General features: G+C 38.5%; 1 protein-coding gene across 1 annotated transcript in view; it reads left to right on the plus strand.

The window, feature by feature from the left end:
- GRM5 (glutamate metabotropic receptor 5) overlaps positions 1-24351 on the plus strand; it is a 265098-nt gene that overhangs the window by 221693 nt on the left and 19054 nt on the right. Inside the window, exons 5-8 of the mRNA XM_065675884.1 lie at positions 2180-2426; positions 7556-7724; positions 10688-10814; positions 20267-21206. Of these exons, the coding sequence (XP_065531956.1) occupies positions 2180-2426; positions 7556-7724; positions 10688-10814; positions 20267-21206 (1483 nt within the window). The remainder of the gene's footprint in view (positions 1-2179; positions 2427-7555; positions 7725-10687; positions 10815-20266; positions 21207-24351) is intronic.

Genomic DNA, 24351 nt, shown 5'->3' on the forward strand with positions numbered 1-24351 from the left:
ATTTAACATCTCAGGGAAATGTTTTCTCTAGCTGCAGGAAGTATATTAAAATTCTCATAACAGCTAATTCCCACACAACTCCATTGGCAATTGCCAGCAGCTTCTATGAAGAGCTAAGCAGCCTCATTACAAATGATCAGGTGAACTGAATGAGGCTCAATGTTTAAAGGAAGTCAGAATAATACTGCTGTAAAATTGAAGCACAAAGCCCAGTGGAGAGTGTTCCTGAAAGAATTAAACTATTACGTTTTTAAGCAATCATATGCAATAAAGAAGCTGGAATACTCTTTCATAATAAATACTTTGCTGATGCAAATCTGATTCATTCTAATGGCTACTATAATTAACTGTATGGTTTGTGAGCTATTAATTGTGAGGATGAATAATTGGTTAAACCAAGTTTTGTGTATTGCAATGTAGTAGGCTTGTTCAATTTTCCACTTAATTTCAATTAATATGGGTTTTACATGTACAGCACTGTTGCAGTTTTTATGCCTATTATTTTTAATTAGGAAAAAGCAATACCTTGGTAGAACAGAACAAATGAGCAATGCTGTGTGCTGTTTCTAATGTTTTTTTTCCATTACAAATATTTCAAGCTGCTGTCATTTAACTATCCAAAATGTTAATCGCTGCTCCTGAGGTTGGCTGGAACTCGGAGTGCCAGCTCTCTCATGAAACAAGGGAAAAAGGGAACTCTCAGTCCCCTTACTCACTTACTGACCTCTACACCATGATTTTCAGTTCGAACTATGTATCTTTGCTACCCTTCCTGATGTTTTCAGTACTCCAGAGTGGTTTAGTGATTAAAACAGTGTGGTGATGTTCATTACTGAAAATGTGAGCTGGTAGATGTACTTGTTTTATGATGAGATCAATCACCAGCTGGAGATTCTTACTCATATCCACAAAAGGTGCCTAGACATCAGACTGTATGCTTGTCTTCTCGATAGACATTCTTAAGCTAGACAAGTGCCATCCTCAGAGTTATATATTAGTTTTCATTTCTTTCAAGGAAAAAATTGTCTGTACATCAGTCTTTTCATGGCACAAATTGCTTCTCACATTGTGCTGCTCCTGCAGCTTAGATAGGCAGGTGTAATCTCCATCCTCCTCTCCTAGGGATTGCTGCTTGACTGTTAAAAGGACAGTAAATGTTCTAGCAGAGCTCTTTGTTTGTCCTCCTTCCAGAGCCAAGTCTTTCCAGGTGTTTGACAAATTCCCAGCACTACTGATGCAATTGCTTTATCTCTGACTCGTCTCACTTCCCCAGTGTTAAAGATCTGGTGGCTGGAGTGCAGCTGGCACTTTACTGATGACATATAAGGGAGAAAACCTCTAGCTTTCTCTTCCTTAGCTGGACAGATGCTGCCAACAGAGTAAATCTCTGTCATTAGTAACAGTGGGTTATAAAATAAAGGCCTTCAGGGTGTTGCTGAATGATTTTTTATTGTGCATTTTACAGAAGCTTAAATAGAAAATAGAAATCCAGACATTACGTTTTAAAAGCCAAACAAAGGTTTACCAATTCCAGTTAAACAGTCATTGCCTAAGCCACATCATCAAACCTTTCACAGACATTTTAATACATTCATCTGCACTGCAGCATTATCTTCACTTTATAAATACAGAGGAACAAGAAATACAGAAGTAGGAGAGCTGTTAGCAGAGGAACTTTTGGTACAGTAAAGCCGTTGTTTTGTCTGCACAGGATTGCTTACCATGTCTCTGAAACAAAAGTGTTGACTGCAAAGTCACTGCAGAATAGACTCCATGTTAGCATTTACACTTCAGCAAAGGATTTCTAAGAATTTTGAGAGATTTTTGCAGGCAGGGGCAAATTCCTGGATTTCCCAAAATAGTTTATAATATTCATGATGTGCGCTTTAAAAAATAACACATGGAACAGAAAGAGCTGAAAACAGCCCGTGTGAAGCTGCACAGGGAAAGGCATCAGCTGGGTAGTAAAATATTTAAGGGGAACCTCTTCTTTCATGCCTTTCTTTTTGTTTTTTAACATAGTCATCATGTGCACCAGTAGGAGCATCTACTATGAGCTGCTTAAGTCACTTAACAGGACTTTTTCCACCACTAATAACCAACCTACCAATAGATGTCTGAAAAAGCATTGTATTTCAGCCCCATGCACTAACCACCCAGTTTGTGATGCTCCTCACAGGCCAGATGACTCTGAGGACACAGCACGTTCAGGATTCTAAGATGGGCTTTGTAATCAACGCAATATACTCAATGGCGTATGGGCTCCACAACATGCAGATGTCGCTGTGTCCAGGCTATGTGGGCCTCTGTGATGCCATGAAGCCTATCGATGGTCGGAAGCTCCTGGAATCCCTCATGAAGACTAACTTTACTGGAGTCTCTGGGGACATGATATTGTTTGATGAGAATGGTGACTCACCAGGAAGGTAATGTTGACATTGTTGGACTACTTAATAACAGATATGTTAACTATGTACATAGCAAATGAATGCAGACTTGACATCAGAGCCAAGATCTCAACTTTTATTTTCACATTTCCTGATTTTCTGTACTGATTTTTCCAAAATAACTTTTTTTAATGGGCCTTTTTTAATGATGTTTCATGTTAAAGATATGAACTTTGAGCCGTGCAATCTTCCTACATGAATCTGCATTTTCATCTCTACCATTTATAGGTATTACTTCTCATTACAAATTACCAGACTTTCAACTTCTTGTTCACAACCATGACAACCACCACAGCCTTGCTCTCTCTCTCACTGTAGATGCTTGAATATATGTGTTTGATTGAGCAATAAGCAGTCATAACAGACATCATTCTTTGGTTAAGAAAGGTAAAACAATATCAGAAATTTTGCATTGATTTGTCTGGGATTTTTTTCCCAACAGAATTATTTAAAATCTGCTTCCATGTCTCTCAAATAAATAATTTCCATTTGCATAAGGCTGCTATCAAATTCATACTGTGCTGCTATAAACCAAACTGAATTTAAACAAAGCTTCTTTTGCTGATAACTTACATACATGTATATACGTACATCTATGAAATAAAAGACAAGTTTTTCTTTTTCTATGACATATATGCAACATCCATATATGTGTACATTAAAAAGAGTAATGAGGGTTTTTTCTGGGTTTCTGCCTATTGAACTCTCAGAAAATGAAGAGCAAATGTGATAGCAGTCAAAGTATATTTTTTCCCTATATTTCAATATGTAGATCAATGCCTCATTCATTGGTTTTCCTCCAGTTTTATTGAGGCAGCCTTTTTTGTCTATGCTCATGGGAAGTTTTTAAATGTCTTTGTGATGGCACCATATAAACAGATGACTAGAGGGAAAATTGTTCATCCTGTACACTCGTTTAAATTTCGTCTTCTCCCACTCATGTGAACTGAAAGGAAAGCATTAACTTCTGAGGATAAGACAAATCTACTGGTTAGAATATTTTGATTTTTCCAAAAGTTTAGCAATTTCAGAACTGATTTTTTTTCCTTATTTATTTTATTTGAAAACCTGTAAAGTCAGCATTCTTCCCAAAAGAGAGCAGGATAACCACGTACAAAGCAGTCTGTTTGTGTCTCTGGAGACGCAAATTCTCAAACTCTTCAGACTCAGACTCTAAGGAAATGCACTGTGGGCTGGTAGGAGAATTCAGACGCAAACTGGCAGAAATCCAGGAAAATTTCAGATGGAAATTTATTTTCAGCACTGTTTTGGTGAACAAGGCTGACTTCCGCTAAACTTTTCTATTTTTACAAATAGCTGAATTCTGAAGAAAAGTGCTCAGTCTGGATTTTTCTGACCAAACTATTTTTAAAAAGACTTGCTCCAGACTTCTCTTAAAGGATTCCCATTTGGTTTTAATGGTGATCAGATGCAGTGGGCTGCATCCTACCTTATTCCTATCTGTTTCCCTCATTTCTTGCAGAAACACTGGAAACTGCCACAAATAAATGATATGTGGCATGACTGACAACACCAATGACAATATCTAAATATTGCAAAGAAATCTTTAGCTTTACTTTTTCTTCATGTTAACATGCTTAACAGTCATGATTTAATTCCATTTGTTGCAAGGAATTTAACTGAATGTCTTGGGTCTTTTTAAAGTCAGTTCTAAGAATGATGATGACAGAATTATATCATGTGCAGTCGTTTGCTCAGTCACAGTATGACAATACTGTTTCTAGTATCATGGGGACATCAAGTTGATTGACCACCTTGGGGTATCTCAACTTTAAGAAAGCCCAGCCTGACTGGAGTTGTGTGAGATACAGTAGTGCTCTGTCTACTCAGACTGTGTGTGGTGACAAAGTGGTCCCTGTGTGTTTGCTTTCGAAACACAGTTCTTTATTCTCTCTTCTATAGCAGCCACATCATTAAATCCAGTCCATGTGCTTAAATTAGCCAACACTGAATTTAAATGTACTTTTTCACGTTAATCCTTTTTAAGACGCTCCATCTCTAATGCCCAGGTTTTGAGTAGTTCATATCTTTTGAACACTTTCAAACGCTATTTGCAACAGCTGGGAGATGGTGCAATCATACTGAAACAACTCATCTGCCCGGTTCACTTGTGTTGATAACTGCATCTCAACTTTGTAAAGCAGAAATTTAAACCATGCAGCTGTACTGTGGTAGTAGTGTTAAGCAGGAAATCAGAATATAAAAGCCTTTCTGACCTAGATAGCTCAGGATTTTGATGTATAGCAAAAAGGGGTTGATATTATGCAACAGATGATTAATCCCACAAGATGCTTTGAATCCTGGCCCTATCCCAAAGTCCGTTATGTGTATGTTGATCTTTAAGCAGATACACAGTCTAGAGAAGGGCTTGTTTTATGTGAGACAAAAGACATGAAAAAAACAAATGAGAATAGAAGACACAACCGTGATTTCTCAGGAAGACTAACAACAATCTGCAAATACTATTGGAACTCCAAAGACAGAAACAAGAAAGCAAGAGAAGGCAAGAAAAACAAAATACTGACATTTTGTCTGTGCTACCAATAAAATATGGTTTCTCAGCAACTTCACGGCACTTCAGTTTTGAAACAAGTGTTTTACACCATGACTAGGGCACTGCTGGAAATGTGATATCACACCATCTGGTCTCTCCTATCCTAAAGTGACAAACTGTCCCTGTGGTACCTCAAGGTAGCTCCAGGAATCCAGTGACTCCTGAATCTCCGCTATAGAAATGGACTTACTGAGTCTGGCTATTACTATTAGTCCACTGATGCTGTTCTACACAAAGAGACAATAATCATATTGAGGAAATAGGTTATTTAATTTCTTAGATCTCTTTCCAGTATTACCCATGGGATGTATGCATGGAACTACTACTGGAGATATAATTGTTTTAGGTCCTGTGGCCTGTTAAGCATTGGCAGTACTTTCATTTTTCTGCCCATGAATCTCTGAATTGACAGCTATAACAAAACAATACTCAGAGGAATGTTACAGTGACATGACAATGTTGAATAGACTCCACAGTGGCTTCTGGGCTAACTTTTCGGTTAGTCTGCTTGATCCTTGAACAGACTGCTACTGTGTTTGTGAACCTCAAACAAAAACCCTGAGTTTATAATGACGTGTAAAAGCCTGTTAATTCATATTTGTGTGTGTGTAATTTGGGTTCAATTTGTGTCAGTCTGGCATTCACATATCCAACTCTGATAGGGTCATTCTCAAAGCTGTGGTCATTTCCTTCTTTATACAGGATAGAAAGTGAAATATTCCAAACTCCAGGAGTATCATTAATTATTATGGATGATTTCTTCTTCTTTTGGAAAAACTCAAGAATCATATGGTATTGGTAATATCATATTGCCCATTCAGTCACCCTCCACTTTCATTTTCTTTCACAGGTTGCTTGCAGTCCTGATCCAAGCCTCTGTGTGATTTTGGCATTCAATCCACGTCACAGTTTCCCCACTGTGACAGATAGAGCTTGTTTCCTGATGCAAAGCATCCTGGGATCCATGGATAGAGAATATTATAGAATAGGTTTACTGTAAATATTTTATGTCAGCATGGGAAAAATATTGGTGCTTTATATAGTATGACTACTACTTGTCAGTCTTATCAGTGTTTCCTCAAACCTTAAGAGAGATACTTGGGTATCTTAGTTAAGAGACTATTCTATTTAATGAGCTGGTTCTTTTATCTCTGCTTTGGACTTCACTAATTACACTCTGATAATGTCACTCTTAATCCAACCCCTGCTTTGCCTTGGGGACTAATTTTGCACCTGCTGCCAGGAAAAAGTTTTCTCCTCATTTATGAACCAGGCAGGTTTTCTAAACCTGTGAGTGTTAATCTTCTCAATCTATACTGATTGATTTTTTCCATTGGTGAATTTCATGTTGAATTTCATGAAATCTGGTTACGGTAAAACCCACTAAAGAGGAAGCAAAGAAAAGCATGGCATCCTCACTTCAGGAGTTGCCCAACTTTCCAAACATGCCTTATAAGTAAATGCTAAATGAACTGGCCTGTGAGTCAGAAAGATAGCCTGTTGTTCAGCATGCCGGTAGAAGGCTAGCGAGTCTTACGCTGCTCCCTGAACTTTCTGTAAGACTCTGTGGGAGCTAAATAGAAAGTAGGAGGAAGAGGAACATGAACCTAAAAACTCTTATCAGCTCTAGCTCTGCTCCTAACCCTTCTGTTCACAGATAAAGAGGTGATCGACCCAAAAGCAGCTGAGGACTGAGGCATGAATACTCTTTCTCTTCCATGCCATATTGTACAAAGAATTAAATGTGTTCTGCTCACTGAGGAATCATATAAAAATGAAGGGGGTTGTGTGGATGGGAGACAATAACATTTGCTGCTGCAATGTTGTAGAAGAAAAAGAAAATAAAAGGCAAATCTCAACATCATTTTTCAAATGCCTGGACAACAAGGTTCTCCTTGATAAGATTTCCCTGAAGCCCCAATCAAGACCCATATTCCTGGAGGCTGTGCCTGACAAATGATGCCTGATTGCTTTCTGGTGCTACACCAAATTGCATCTTGTGGTCTTACAGCAGGGGAAGTTTCTTTTGATCCCACAAGCCTAGGTTCCTTCAACCTCACTTTACAAGCACAACTGTCTTCAGGCTTCCTCTTTCAGAAGTGGAATAAGCACTTGCACAGTGAGGAGCACTTAGCATAGGGAACCGCCATTATAAGTTTAGATTTCTCTGCATCTTCCATACAGGGATCCTCGGACAGCTAGGCTTCCCTATGCAGTTGGCTTCAGCGCTGAAAGTTACACAGGATGAATCCTGTCTGGCTCATTTCATTGTTTTCCTGAAATAAACAGAGTCATTCTCAGAAGCTCAGTCACTGAACCCCAAAGTGTTCAAATAGAAGAAAACGAATCAAAACACAAAGGAAAAGAAATATTATATCATCAAAATCACTGGGACAGACTTAAGCATAATGCTTGAAATTTTGTCTTCTGTATTTCAGTAAGCTTGATATTGACTGAATAGTGTTCCTTTAATTTGAAATATTTCATGATGTTCTCTTCAACTGAGCTATGTCTCCCCTTTCTGTTTCCAAAGATATGAAATTATGAATTTTAAGAAAATGGGGAAGGACTACTTTGATTATATCAATGTTGGCAGCTGGGACAACGGTGAGCTGAAAATGGACGATGATGAAATATGGTCAGAGAAAAATAACATCATCAGATCAGTGTGCAGTGAACCCTGTGAAAAAGGCCAGATAAAGGTAAATATTTTCCCCATTTACTTCAGTCATGCAGAATGTAAGTTTTTCCTAACTCTCCCATGGAGACAAATATCCCACACTTTAACTAAAATGTACAGAATTATGTACTTAGTACTTGTATCATAGTAATCTCACAATTTTCATAAGTTGGCATTTTCTTGTACTCCTGTATCTGTGAATTACTGACTTTTTTTACTTATTTCCCAAATGCTTTAGAACAAGCACTGTTTGTGGGCTTTTTGTTGCATATTTTTACAGCATCTGATTCAATGGATTGCAAATCCCTGAGAGGGAATTGTCAGTACAATTGCAGGTAAATTATAAGAATTGCTATTATTCCAGTGCTAGACATAGACACCTAGCCTGGAACATTATTACTCAAATCAAATTTGTGGCATCATCAGAGAACATCAACAACTACCATTGCATAGAGCTTCAGGAAATGGAAGCAACATTTGTTTTTGTCGAGTATGTTTTACTGCTGCTTTATTCCCCAGGTTTTTGATTTTCTCTTTCTACCTTTCATGTTGCTGTAAATAAGGAGGGTAAATGAACCTGTCATATATTAATTATACTGTATTATCCTTCAGCATAACACTGCAAAACAGTTGAAATCCTGCAAGCCCTTAGCTTACCTTGCAGTCATTGATGTAAAAGCCTGTGGAATGAGGGGATGAGCACGGAGAGTGGCTCAGACTGAAAAAAGCAGCTGTAATTTCTGACATGTTTCACTGGAAGCTGGACCACTTTTTTCCTGTGCTAACATGGCACTTTCTCCTGTGTTAATATGGCATTTTCTCCTGTGTTAACATGGCATGCCTGTAAAACTTGTCAAGCAGCTGCAATGAAATCTGATGGGAGGCTGATAATGCTCTGCAACATAAAGTGAGTCTCTTCAGACAGAGTTTTCCAGAGTTGTAGGACAGTCATCATGTTTTATTCGCTAACTGGTCTTTGGCAGAGTCGGTACACAAGTTTCATCGGACCAAATGTCTTCAGTGTAGGTATATACAGTTGTTGACATTTCTGAACTTCTTTGTTGTCAATGGAAATGATTTAGTATTACAGATGAGGACATCCTCATGTAGGCTTTGAAAACACTTAAGATGCATCTCAACAACAAGTATTTGACAAAATCCATACACAAGCAACTCCAAACATTTGAAACAGTGTGGACATACGTTTATTTAAATGTATACAGGTTCAAAGGATTGCCCAGATGACAAGGGGAATGGAAAATAAGTTTTTATTTAAAGAGAATTATTTTTGTTACAAGGGGCAGAAGAGATTGGTTTTAGTTAAATGCTACAACAAATGATTATTCAAGAAATTAAAAGTAAAAGGATGAAGAAATAGATGTCTGAGCAATTTAATGCAAAAGAATTTTACCTGATTCTGAGTAGTAGAGAACAATTACTTTGATTCCATAAGGATGCATAATTCTTCTCTGGATTGACCCCCAGTTGTTGCTGGGTAAGAAATTATCAGTGTAACAGTTTATGCCAGATTTGTCAAATTCCAAGTATTTTATAGAATATATTGATTTAGTGAAAAGTTTAACAAGGAAGTGTAAGTGAATTGTTTTTATAGAATGTTTAGGTGGCTTGATAATATCATATGGTTATTATTTTGTCATTTCATTTTCCTAAGTATTTTATGCATTGTAAAACTATGGATTTTTATAATGCATCATGTTTACCAGGATATGTGTCTAAAACTTAGTGCAAGATTTCTAAGAATTGATTTTCCCAGACATAAGAAATTTTGTCATTTGTTCAAATTTTTATTCTAGTTCAAAATGAAAGAAATTCCAGTATGTGAATTCTTCGAGAGGACAGCTATTCTGTTTTGCAAGTAGATCTAGTCTCAACAATTGTAGAGCAAATTACCTGTGCTCCCATGGGCTCTCTGCCAGTTTAGATGTTTCAGTGTGGCTTTTTGTTCTTTCATACTTTGCAATTTTAAAAACAAGACAAAAAAATGAAGTTTTAAAGTCACCATATTGCTGATGAAAATTACATAATTGACCTTTTTTCACTGCAGCCTTGCAAAGAGCAATCTAGTTATTTTTGATTGCACTCCTTTACTTTTCATTTATTAAGACTGCAATAAAGACATTGGTTTTTGAAGCCACCTGCTAAATTCATCATTGGAAAAGATACATAAGTCAAACTACTTATGCTGTAATTGGGAGTATTCGTTTAGAAAATATTTAGGAAGAGCAGAGAAGCTGGGAACACTTTACCTCGAAAGAAAAACATATTGACAAGATGCACAGATGTTTTCAGTGCCCAGAGATGATAAATAAGGATCTTGAAAAATCTGCATCTCAGTTATGAGCATGCAATAACATTTGGCAGTAAATTATAAAATGAGAAATCAGGTCAAATGTTAAAATGGATAAAGATAACATTTTCATTCTTAAATGTTAAGTAGGATTGCAGTAATTAAATAATCCTGGAAAAGGCATGTTCAGTTTTTATGTCTGGGAAAATATCAGTTTTAACAAATTACTCACATCTGGGTGGAAAATAAGCACCAAAAAATCTTAGGGTAATGAGCCCTTAGGAAAATAATGTTTCTGAAATGATTCCTTGTATGGACCACAATGGAGTGAACTATATACCTTGCGTATCACACAGTGGCTTCTGTAGGCACATTGCCATCTATGAAATATTGAGTTTTGTTAATTCTAAGAGGGAAAAAGTATTTTATTGCCAGTCTGTACCTCCACCTATACTTCTGTGGCATTGATGGTATCTTCATTCTGGTACACACATGATGGGAGAACTGAGAACTTGTGTCATTTTTTATAAGCAAAAATATCATTAAAGGAAAGTTCCTTTAAAATAAAATTCTAAAAATATTCTCAAAGAAAAAGGGATTAAAAAAATTAAATTAGTAACTGGGGCAGCATGAATTCACATTTACGGTGTTAAACCAAATGTCAATTTTTGTCTCAGGTGATCCGTAAAGGAGAAGTGAGTTGCTGTTGGACCTGTACTCCTTGTAAGGAGAATGAATATGTATATGATGAATACACATGCAAAGCCTGCCAGCTCGGCTCCTGGCCCAATGATGACCTCACAGGTAAGTGGGTTATGGCTGTGCTTATGTTGTCAATGCAAATGTTCTGAGCTGAAGAAACAAATGCCAGACACAAGTGAGTATGAGGACTGTTTCAGTCAGATTGAACCCAGGGACAGAGCTGACATTTGAACTGAGGCTGGTATTTGGTCCCTCTCCTCAACCTGATCCAGGAATCATTGGTGTAATTAAGATGCTTTCTAAAGACCTGAATTACTAAATCTAGAAATAAAAACATAGTCCTGGTTTTGTCCTGTCCTAACATCTAGGTGGTGATGCAGACCTTGTTCTATCCAAACAGGTAAGGGAATTAAGTCCTCAGCAGAGAAATTAAGAGAGGTCAGTTTTCAGTTTTATTTTCCTCCCACGCAGGTACAGAAGAGTCACACAGTACCACAATACTTTCTTTTTTTAATCTGAAAAAGTTATTAACTAGTTGCTGTAGTTACTGCTGCTAAATGCATAAGTGCTCCATTAGTCCTTTGTTCACCAGTGTCTGCTAGACTACAGGGTTCATGTTCTTCTTGTGTAGATCTCTATGCTCTTGCAGAATACCAATTTGGCTGCTTTAGAGATAAATTACGGCAACACTTGTATCCCACAGCCTCTCTTCTTTGTGACTAATAAACAGAATTCAAGAATTCAAATGCTTAGAGCACAAACTACTTCAAAACACCTCAAGGAGCAGGTTCTCATTGTGCCAGCCTTTCTATGGGCAAGGGTAGATGAGACAGGGTTTTTCCAAAGAACTCACAAGCTTGTTTTTCATATAACTTCTGTCGATGAGGGGAGAAATTTTTAGGATGAAAGAGAGGGAAGACAAAAAGAAAAATTTTTCTGGATGAATTTATGTAAGTGGAAGAGTGTCAGGCAAGGCTCCGCCTATAGAAAGATTTGTATATATAAATTACTCCTTTCCCGGTAAGGAATGCTACATTGCTGCAATATATGAGCTAGGTCACTTAATTACAGCAAAAATATCATTTAGCCATGAAATAGCCAGGGTATTTTACAGAAAATGTCAAACATGAGACTTTCAATGAGAAAAAAAACTTCTAATTGCAAAAGCTGAAACAGCAATAACATGGATTTGCAAGTGCTCCCCCAGCCCTGCCTCCCAGGGCACTCAGCAATCAGCCAGCAAAGCCTTCTCATATCAAGGAGAATGGAGAAGATAAAAAGAGACTCAGCCCCACATTTCCCCCAAAGCACAGTACTGAGGACGTTGAGTAAGCTCGTACAGGTTCACATCCCAGATAGGCCATCCAGTAGCCTCTAAAGCCAACGTTGCAAGGACAAGGTCAGCACACCAGGCTGGCCAGTTTATGACGGTCAACTAGCTGTAAATCATCAACTCTTCAACCACTTGGACTCTTGTTTGAGATGTGGCAGATCTCAACTTACATCTCAAATAAATCAGGTTTCAATGACCTGTTTTACCCAAAGTAAATCAGTTAGAAAAAGAGCTGCTGAGTCAGTTAGGAGGGAACTTGTTCCAAGTGCCTCAATGGACCATTCCAAAGACTCACTTCTAAAACACTGGGAATGGGAACAGCCCAATGCCATAGTGATATTTGGGTAATTAAGCCTGCAAGCATCATATGTAAGCTAGGTTGGCCTTTGGGCCTTGTGCTTTGAGTGGCTTCGCAGGGCATGCAGACTTCCATGCCCCATGCAAGGCATCAGTCTGGGCTTGTGCAAGAATTTACCCTCTGAAAGTTTTACTTTGCCCTTGGGATAGAAAAGCAGGATGGGGTGGCACCTGGAAAACTCCTGTAGGATGAGTCAATAGTTTTCTAATCAGCTCTGAATGTTTTAAAAGAAAGTAGTCGTTTTTTTAGTCAAGCCAACTGCTTTGTTTGTATTAGCTGAGCTGCTACATTTTGAAAACCATTCATCTGGCTTTAGACATCCATTTTATGTCTTTGTAAGGACCAAAGTCAATATACACACAAAACAGCCCCTCGAATTCAGTGCCAAACAGTGTTCCTCAGGAGATTTAACCCATATTCCTTAGCCAGGCACAAATTCAGCAGGCACTGTTTGGAAATTGAGCCCCCCTTGGACTTCATGAGCACAGCTGATATAATATTCACTCCTGATAACAGGTCATCCATCACAATAGCTTCACGGCTCTGTAGTCACCACTTAACTTACTTTTTACATGATGGCTGGATCTTGTTTTATTTAGTTTTGTATCAAAAAACAGATTTTAAAAAGCCTATTCCCAGCTTATCCATACAGCATATTGAGCCGCATTTTTAATGGTCATAATTATAGTCCCAACTTTTACAGCTTGTAAAAAAACTGTCTCTCAGTCTTGTTTACAACATACAATTTAGTAATATATGTGAATTAAAAATAAGGAGAGGGAGATGTGTTTTGTATTCTGGCAAGGAAATTTCCCTTCAGTTTTATAAAGCCTACACTAATCTCCTTGAAATGCCCTGAGATCTGATACTGAAGCAGTCTATGTCTCCTTACTGCTTGATAAAGCTGTGTCTTAGGTAATAACAGCTCCACAAGGCTACACATTTAAAAAGCTCATTGGAATAAGTCTTCCACGCACGATCACCTTCAGATGAGAGTCCTGTAAGTATATTAGCCACTAACCTGGGAAGGCTTTCTGTATGGAGCTGTACCTCACTGCTTGCCAGAGATCTGAACCTGGATAAAAACATTATTGGAATCCTTTCTTGGCTCACACAACAAAACATTGCTTCATCTTTCTTATGCTCACTGACCAGCATCAGTTTTGTGCCACAAACTTCACATATAAAATGTGTACTGTTGCTCTCAGAAAGGAAGAGAGATTAATGCCTTTTTCCAATCGCCTGTGAAAAATCAGAATTCAGACGCAGGAGGGGAAAAGACAGAAGGGATGCAGTACATGTAGGAAAACAAAGTTATTCTCAGAAGAGAAGAAGACATTGGAGTTCTGAAATACAGAAGGGTATAGGAAGTCCAAAGGTAATGAGACAGACAAATAAAAGGAAGGAGCTTCTCTTGGTTAAATCAGTTACTTGAAAATGTCTCTATCTAGAAGTAAAGCTGAGGTGAGAAAGGGAATGTTTAGCCACCTATGTTTTATTTCCTCACAAATCCTAGTTTCATAGCTTATGCATACTATCAGAAAAATAGTCATCTTGCTTTTCTCCAAATGTGTCTACACTATCCCAACACATAACCAAAGTAATTCTTGTATCCTCCTGGTTTAGTATCAAGATGTGCTTTCCAATCTGCTGTAGCTCCCCTTCTTCCTCATGCAGTGTGTTAACATCTGTACATTTCGGCACCACTACACACATTAGTATGGCCAGTATGGCTGAGCCACATGCTCAGAGCAAGAGAAGCACATGGGCTTAAGTCCAAGCCCTTCTTTATATTTATATTTTATTCACAGTGGAGAGAAGATAGATACATGCCAGGCATGTTTAAATACAAATGAAGGGATTTTCTTAACAATGAGAACTAAACCTAAATTGTATGAATTTTTCAGCAGCTTGATGGGAGTGGCTTTTTGGTTCACCGAAAACCCACTTGGCTTTGAGGGCATGGCCTTCTGTGTTCAAAAATGGTGCCTTGGAAAGATCAGATAAGTTTTGTTTGGCATCTCAAATTTTTTTCATTGGATGTGGGTTCATCTTGGTGCAGCTACCAGTAGTGCTTGTTTAAGGACATTTTTGAGGCAGGAAAGAGGCAATTATTCTGCCTGTCATTCAGGGACAGCATACAACACTAGCAGAAACTAAGTGTTGTCTAGCAACCTCTGGGACTGCAAGGAAAGCAGGTGATATTAATTTCACTGACACCTGGATTCTCTTCAGGTTGTATTCACATTTTTCTCATCCCCTGTGTAGTCCAAATATGCAGGCTATTTGATTTTCTTAATTGTGTTCCCATGGAAATAAGAGCTGAAATATTTTACAGCTCTTGAAATGTTTTCTTTGTCATCCAAGGATAAGGCTAAATATCAGAAATCAGTTTTTACTATTGTTACAAAATTGCTTTAATCAAATAAGGTGAAACCTTATTTGTAAGTAAACCCAGGATAGCATCATCATCATCTTGTCTACTTGTCTGAAAGTGCCAGATAAAAGCTGGATTATCAAAACAACCCTTGAATGGAAAGGACTGAAAAAGGGGCACCTGACCTCTAAGTGACACAGCAGCCATTTCAAAGAGCTCTGACAACACTGATGCTGTATGCCGTTTGGCTAGCACCAATCTGGATTGCTCACTGAGAAACAAGGACGACTGCTTCCCTCATCCTAAGGGCATTGCTCGTACTGTCAGCCAGAGCTGCAGAGAACAGAGAGTGCTGAGAGCTGCTGCTCTCTTGGCTCTGGGCACTGTCTGGGACAACACACTGCCACGGCCCATGCAAACCACCCATGGGGCCAAGGGCAGGGGTGATGCTCAAAGGCTGATCTTGATGGATGCCCACAAGGGGTTGGTTGGCTCTTTCTGCAGCACACTGATTTGGGCTATGGCAGAAGCCACAGGGGTCTGAGGATGGCATGTCTCATAAGACTGGATCCTGCCTCCCACCCATCATTCATCTCTTGGATGAAATATTTTCAAGCAGCAACTGCTTGTTGCAATCAAAATGCTTTCTTGCATTGTTGCTTGCAATAAAGTTACAGCCATTGGTAATTACAGCAGTAGTCTGACAGTTGTTAGCACAAGGCAGAACACAGTTCAGTTTGTGCTGACATTGATTTTGCTGCTGAAACATGACTAGGATCTTGGGTTTGGCCATAATTGGTAAGGCTGTAATTCAGACTGAGGGTAGGAGGACACAATTTTTATCTGTTTTTTTTTTAGTGTTTTAAATGCACATCATCAGCAATTATGTCAAATATTCACCCTGACTTTCTGTGCCCTGTATTTCTCTTTTCTTTTTCTTTCTTATTCCAAGTGAAATATAACTACTCCCATTGTCACTCTCACACTTGCCTCTTGGAGAAAGCAAATGAGGATGAGTTAAGGGTTCAAGTGGCAATGTGATGACCAGGATCTGTGGCTGTCATGTTCTCCTCTCCCTTGTTGATGGGTTTGAGGGCTTTTCTTCCCTCAATCACTTGTTTTAAGTGAGGTGTGAACTTTAGCTTCTAGTCCATTTACAACCCAAGTCTCCAACATGAGCCACACAGTGCTTCAGGCTCAGGTGAGCTGGTTCAAGAATGCTGAGCTCAACAAGCAGCTCTGGATAAAGAGGGACTTAACATTATGGAAAGTTTGCTGAACATGACATATTCTGAACAAAATATTATTACAACACACAGATTCAGGATTTTTAGTGAAACTTAAATCAAAACATTAGAGCTAACATAAAGATGGACCTGAGTGCTGCAATTCATCAGTTCCTCCCTTTCTGCACATTTGTATAATTAAGGAATCATTCCCCATGTGGTCACAGAGTAACTTTAATGAATTGTTCTAAGATTCCCAGCCTTGCCTTTACTGCAATGCACAGCTAAATCAGTGTATTTGGGTTGCTAGGGACTTAGGCTCCTGAGCTACAGATGCCCCAGTTTTCATGGTTTAAGATGTGATTGATTCTTATTCCTGCCCTACAGAGGTGGCAGAATAAACACATGCACAGTCCTCAGCTGCACCTTCTGACTCTGCAAACCTGCTTTTGCTGATGGTTTCAGTCCATGCGTCAGCCTTGGAACTGAAGCAGCTAAACCACCTTATGGTCAGCTCTACATGCTCTGCTATTGTAACTACAAAAGGTCACGCCAGAACAGGGCAAAGAACTGGAGACCATAATAGTTTGTCATGGCACCAGAATTTAACATCAAAGCATTAAAGATGTCCTTTCACACTTCAGTTAGTCCACATCCCATGTGGAGATCAGGGGGCTGATTTCTCACTCAGGACTTTGGGGAATATAGTCCTTACTTTTGCCTTGTCTGTTGGGGTAACAAGTTAGGTTTTTATTAAGAAAAAAATAAAAATAAAAGCTATCCTGTAGCTCTTTATTCTGGTGTAGAATTTTATTCTGATTCCTACATTTTTGCATCTCAGCTTTCCATAGGTTAAAACCCAAATAATGAATAAAGTTATTCCTTTTCCCATCTTTTGGTAACATAAATAGGGAAATATTCAGAAGCATAAATATAAAATATTTATCAGCATAACATCAATGCACTTTGAATAACATGTGCCAAACCCTATATGGAGACTGTCATTCATAAGATGAGGCTATGTTGTTATTTAGGTTTCAGCCTTGGTGTTTGGACTTCTGTTATCCTTGGAAAGGTCTGTGAAATTAACAGGAAAACCAAGTGTTTTGTTGACAGGCTGAACTCATTGCCCAGGGTGCCAAACCCCACTGAAGAATATTTAATACTTACTAAATAAGCAGTAATTTTCTGACAGTTTTAGTGACCATGTGCAGATTCAGTAAGCTTTACTTCATGATGTTGACTTAAGAGACTTCACTGAATTCCCTTCACTTTCCAGTGTGCATCCTCTTCACAATCTTTAGTCTGTCATGTTTACCTTTGGAACAAGTTTAATTATATATTTTATATTCCCTAACATGAAAAGGATTGTCAGTGCTAAGCTAATACAGTTTTATGAATGCTGAAGGCATGGTAAGGTCTTGTAGGTGTCAAGGTTATAATAACAAATCGAAACAGTGTCAAGATCAAATCCCTAGAAAGTATGGACTGTAATACAGTGCTTCATATCTGTGAACTCTTCTCCCAGAAGACCTAATTTTGATGCAATTTGAAAGATCAGAAAGAGGTGACAAGTCTACCTCTACAGAGACAGCACAGGCTATAACAGACCTATGGAAGTGGTCCAGCTGTCTAGATCTCCTCCTCTCTGTTCATGGCACAATTCTGCCCATCCCTGAAATAGCTATATGCTTTTTCCAGAATATTAGAACCTTCTCTTTTCCCCATAAGACCCTTATGCATCCTTATCTATAATTTGTTGGCAGATGCTCTTTTCAGAAACCCTTTCCCTAGCATGTCAAATGGAACTCTGATTTTTAATATCTGCTTCTCTTGTTATTCACTTGTTTTCACTAGCTAAGCTTCTGGCCAGAGCAACACATACACAGTTTTATGTCACTTTTACTGGGGATCCAGTTCCAGAAGCAGTGCATTCTTGAGCACAGAGTAGAACAACTCTATACCTGCTCCAAGTTGGACTGGCTTCTAGCAGCCTTTCCACAAACCAAAGATTGCCTCATCAAACTGCAGGGACCACAAGACAAGGCTGCTGGCTCTATTCCACCTGGAGTTTCTGAGCCAGGTAGGAGAAAAGACTTTCCAGGTGCTTGGAGATATTTATAAAGTATAGGAGGTGGGCTTTGGGGCAGGATCTTGCCCAACTGACCATTCAGCATACACATATTTAGGGGATAGGAATGAATTTTTCTTTCATTACCATTTTTCAGGTTTTGCCTTGGTATAATCCTGCCCATCAACCAAAATTGAATACTCACAGTGCTGTTTTACCATATTTCTTTTACTTGATCTAGCTGTCCCTTTCTGCAATGTGCCATTGTCAGAAACCATTAGCTGCAAAGCTATTACATGAAAACCTCACCAGTCATTGCTTTGTGAAGACTATCCAGTCCTTAAATCGTAATTGAGGAATAAATCATTGCACAGTTTAGCATTCTCCTCATAAATTATACACAGAGATGGGGGGAAAACCAGTAAAGTTTTCAACTCTTTCCTCAGGTATTTTATTAAGAGAATGTAAAAAGAGTAATAAAGCAAGGAAGGTGTGAAATAGACTGAAACTAATGAGAAATGTTTAGTCACAATTCACCTCTGCTGCAACATTAGTAACTAAACAAAATTCAGCCCCTATATCATTGTCCCTATGTAAAGGCCAACTGTCAGATAAAGAACTTTTCCCTTCAAATTTCTTGTCCAAGGATATATAGCAGTATTAGAAGCTGGTAACAATTTGTTTCACTAAAATTTTAATTACATTTTGGTAAAACTGAAAACAGATTCAGAGGTCACCCATAAAACTTATTGGGGAAGAACCCATATGGGGTATCTGCACACACCAGAGTATGCTTTCTGGTGTTCACCTTTCTTCCACCACTCTCACTGGCATAAAATGATGATTTTAATTATGTGATTCCCATGCCACATTAATCTTAATGGACTTTTAGAATGAAATGCAGTGTCTCTTTTACCGTGAAACAAGTAAACCCTTTAAAATCATAAAGATTCAAATAAGTATCATTAACTAATGCTATGAAAGGGTTTCATAAAAATTTAAATGTCTTTGTTACATTAAGACATGGCAATAATTTCATTACTGCAACAGAAAGCTTTGCACAGGAATGCAGTTAAAATATGGATGTCAACTTAATATGAATTTAGTAATGAAGAGAACAATTCTGTTACACTGGAGTGACTACAAATTTGTATCCTTTAACTGCACTAATGTCAAAGATTTGTTGACCCTTATCCTTCTGCTTTTTCTGCTTTCTGCAAGAATACAGAACTGCCTTGTACTTTTGCCATACAATCTATTGAGTATACCACCTCATTGTAGCAACTGTATTTTTGATAATATTAATAGTGAAGAGATATAGAATACAGAAATAATGGGAGATGAGAGGATATAAGCTTGATTCCCACCCCTACCTTTTAATGAAATGATTTATACTACTAAGAATGTCAGTGTCAGATTTGAAAAACCTTTAAGCTTCACTTAAAGGCGAAGAGTAGACCTTGCATGTAGAAATTCTCAGATTCTAGCCCTGACATCGACATTTACTCCTGTTCATCAAGTCAAGTTCATCACCGAGGTCCCAAGTTCCCTAATTAGCTGAGATTGCTTGGCATGCAGATGCCCATCACACAGTAGTAATTATCCTCACTGCTGAAAATGCAGTTACGTGCACACAGTGCTCCATCCCTGTGGAGAGAAGTGCGTTGACATGACCCATTCCCAGTTAGGTTGACATCAAGCATTCTGTCAGACCTGCCCAGAAGATAGCAAACTGATTACGATGGTCACAAATTTTGAGGTCATTTAGAATTTTCAGTCATTATTAGTCAAGCTTAATACAAGTATAGGAGGGATTAAAGGTTTTAGTTGCATTTCCTTCACTCTATCATCCTGCTGTCCTGCCCTGGCTGGCAGTGTCACTATGTCTACTGTTGTCAGTAGGTTGCACTCCAGAACATCAAGGTCCTCCCCCCTTATTCCTATTGTATGGGGTCTGGCTGAAATGGAGTTAATTCTCCCCATAGTAGTCCTCATAGTACTGTGCTTTTAATTGCATAGTAGCTAGAAGGGTGCTGTCAGCACACCAGTGTTTTTGCTACTGTTAAGCAGTGCTCACATAGCATCAAGGCTGATAGATAAGAGAAATATCAGGAAAACCTGTAACTATATCATTAAAGAATGTCACTTCTATATATTTATGTTTACTTTTGTTTTTCCTTTTTCTGTAGGTTGTGACCTCATCCCAGTCCAGTATCTGAGATGGGGTGATCCTGAACCAATTGCAGCAGTTGTTTTTGCATGTCTGGGTTTGCTGGCCACCTTGTTTGTTACAGCTATATTCATAATGTACCGTGATACTCCAGTGGTCAAATCATCCAGCCGAGAACTTTGCTACATCATTCTAGCTGGCATCTGCTTGGGTTACTTGTGCACGTTCTGCCTCATCGCAAAACCTCAACAGATTTACTGTTATCTTCAGCGAATTGGTATCGGCCTCTCCCCAGCTATGAGTTATTCTGCTTTAGTAACTAAAACTAACCGCATTGCAAGAATCCTGGCTGGAAGCAAGAAGAAAATCTGTACAAAGAAGCCTAGGTTCATGAGTGCCTGCGCCCAACTAGTTATTGCATTTATCTTGATATGCATACAATTAGGCATAATTGTTGCCCTCTTTATAATGGAGCCACCAGATATCATGCATGATTACCCAAGCATCCGAGAGGTCTACCTGATTTGCAACACCACCAACTTGGGTGTTGTAACTCCCCTTGGATATAATGGATTATTAATTTTGAGTTGCACCTTTTATGCATTTAAGACAAGAAACGTCCCAGCTAATTTCAATGAAGCAAAGTATATTGCCTTTACAATGTATACCACCTGCATAATTTGGCTGGCTTTTGTGCCAATATATTTTGGAAGCAACTACAAGATAATTACAATGTGTTTCTCAGTGAGTCTGAGTGCCACGGTGGCCCTTGGCTGCATGTTTGTGCCCAAGGTGTATATCATCCTTGCGAAGCCTGAAAGAAACGTACGCAGCGCATTCACCACATCGACAGTGGTTCGCATGCACGTAGGGGATGGAAAGTCCTCTTCAGCTGCAAGCCGCTCAAGCAGCCTGGTCAACCTATGGAAACGAAGGGGATCATCTGGTGAAACCCTTAGGTAAAGTTTGCTAATGTGGGAGTGTGGGGAAGAAATTTTGCTCTTCTGAGAGTTAATGGTGGAAGAACAGAGGGAAAAATATTAATTCCCTTTATTTCTGCACTGGGAGAGGAGTGAGTTCTCTCTTCCACACCTGTAACAGTTTGGGGTTTGATTTAGTCACAATGCTGTATAAAAAGGGGACAGAGCAGTGGGCAAACAGTTATAAGGCTGGAATTACTGTCTGTGTCATCTGTACACTTAATATAGAGACGGAAACAAGATCTTAGGAGAAAAGAGCAAGAGAACAAGAAATATAACTCATTGCCTTGTCCTGAATGCACCAATTCACAATCTCTTTCCCTCAAATGAATTGTATAGTGTTTGTGTTTTGCCTCTAGTCACAGCAATAAGACAACAGAGTTGCTGTTAGTGCTACATAATCAACATGGAATAATAAAAACAAGTGTCATTGTTAGCAGCCACTCTCAGGCATCTGAGGATTTGTTTCATATGACTCCTCTGTTATACTTTTTATCTCCTATGCCCTTGATTTTCCTTTCTTGTATTATCTCTTCCTGCTTTCTTTCTGTCCTCACCTGTCTTCTCTTCTTTACCTTGATACTTTTTTCTGTATTTATTCTCCTAACTCCATCAAATTCAGATGCTCACTACCTTTCCTGCCATTGAAGAGATGCTCATTGTGAGATATTTCTTTGTTTCTTCCCAAGGAATCATTTGACTTCAGAGATCACGAAGACAATTTCTATGTTCAATGTATAAAAATTAGAGTTAGTCAATGCTAAAGACAAAGGAGAGCTCTGGAATAGAAATACTGTCCTGCTTCACGGACAGAACATGTAGAAGTACACCCAGCCCAGTGTTTCATTTTCATCATTTGATCCCTTTCACTTTGATATGAGTGCTATGGGGATGATTTGGTTTATTTAACTGCTGGCATAAACAAATAATTCTTCCTATATGAAAGTTTTGTCATTAATCAGCTATCTATGCCTAACCTGGAAGTGACAAGCAGCTAGATTTTCCTCCTCACTGAAACACATGTGGATTTTAGGATATGCTGTTGTTCACAATTGGAGTTGGCATGGGACAAGGAAAATAATTATTTTCATTTTTGTTTGAACTACAATTTATACTTGAGGAAGGATTTTCTTAGTAATACCTGCAGGACAAATTATGCCAGAGATTACTTGTTTCTGTCAGATTATGGCTAATGCTTCTCTTTCAGTGACTTTGAATTGGTACAGAAATGGCCAGTCTATTACAAGATATTTTATACCTAAGATCAGTTAATGATGGTATCTTCCATTTCCTTTCCAGGTGCAGAGTAGGATGCTATTTTTAAAGTATAAATCCTTTATCAGCTTAGGTGATGGTTATCTGAAATGTCTTTTTCCTTTCCTACAGCCTCTGTCTGTATGCCTGAATGACCTGAGGTATTCAGGTTTGAAGCCCTGTAACAACTTCTGGGCCAGATAGAAGAGGCATTCTTCATAATATGTCCTCAATAGGAGGGCATTCTTCCTCTCTGAGATCATTATTATTTCCCGTCACTTTTGCTTCAGAGATCATTTGCCATCTCACAAGTTTTTACTCATAAAATGAAGTTATAGATGATGGGAAGAGCTTGGGATTGGGAGGGCAAGTTTTGAAAGATAGATACTGCTCTAAAATCTTTGTTTTGTTCTGAAAGAGGATACCCTGCTATTAAATATCTTAAGAGACCAGGTGTATTTTCTTCTTTTTGAGGACTGCTACTACTTCTTTATATCCCACAATACGTAGATAACACCTGTGGTAGAAAGTTATTAGCAGAATGTAATAGATCATCATTAGCAATAACTTCTTTTTCAATAGCACTGTCTTGGGAATGCCTTCAATCCTGAAGAGCATTGAGAATGCCCGATATGTGTGTGTAGGGATTATAAAGGCAGCACAACGCTGATATGTTTACGTATTTGCCTAAAGAACTAGAACATTTCATTTGAAACTTGGAGAAAATCTTTTATGTCATGAGCAGCGTTCATCAACAGATAAAAACCTACAACACTCTTAATCTGTGTGTCTGAATCCTCAGCTGGTTAAACTGTGATGGTGCCAGGGAGTAGAGCAGTGCTCAGTCAGTGTGTGCCTGAAGGGTGTGGGATACAAGAGGAAACTGATTCCATCAGCCATGGGAAATTCTCTCTAATCAATGCCTATTTGGTTGCATGAAAGAAAACAAAACAGATCCTGAAATGTGCTGAGTACATTTAAAATGCTGCCCAGGACTTCAGCTGTGTCTGTTATCATGTCCAAGAAAGAACAGAAAACCACTTTCAGCTTCAATTCTGCTTATGGTAGAGCACGAACAAAGAGAATACAACCATTTGACTTAATACTCAAACATTTCTGGAAAAAAATATTGCTGCAGAAAGTAATACATTTCAAGGTATTAATCACTATGATGCTCAAAAGCTTGTTTGGATAGTTATTCAAGTAAACACTGAAGTACTCAGAATCAAAGGAAGTATGCACTAGAGCTCCATGGCTTTATTTAAATAGCTCAGAGGGGTTTTATTTAAAAGAGAGTGAGTCACTGCGGAATTTTAAAGAAACATGCTATTTAAGTCACCAGTGCATAGAGGGGCCCCTATCATTAGCATTTTGCTTCTTGACACTAATCTATAGCACAGTGTAGTACTGCATCAAATCATTGTCGAACAGATAATGCCAGTGCTCCATTCAGAGCTTTCCCATCAGCTGCAAAATGACAGATAACAATACTGCATTTGCTTAAATAAAGAAATGCATCTGCTGAAGTCCTATATGACTTTTTGCATGAGGTGTTCTTCAATTAAGAAAATCAGGCAAGCTGTGGATATATGCTGGAATGAATCTTCACATACTGAAATATGTAGAAGGAGAGAGTAAAACTATTCATTACCCAGTGAAATGAAAACCATTTCACCATAGGCTCTTGTGATTCAGCAGTACTCACCAAAATATATTCTACCATGAAAAGCAGGGCTAACAAACTAGACGTTATCAGAACTGATTCCACAAAGAATGATGAACACTATGTATCTGGAGTCAAAGCCACACCAGCCTGAGCAGAGACATATCTGGACCTCCTGCTCTCAGTTATCTTACCTGTTAATTTCAT

The sequence above is a fragment of the Lathamus discolor genome, chromosome 4 (genome assembly GCF_037157495.1).
Source record: "Lathamus discolor isolate bLatDis1 chromosome 4, bLatDis1.hap1, whole genome shotgun sequence".
NCBI lineage: Eukaryota > Metazoa > Chordata > Aves > Psittaciformes > Psittacidae > Lathamus > Lathamus discolor.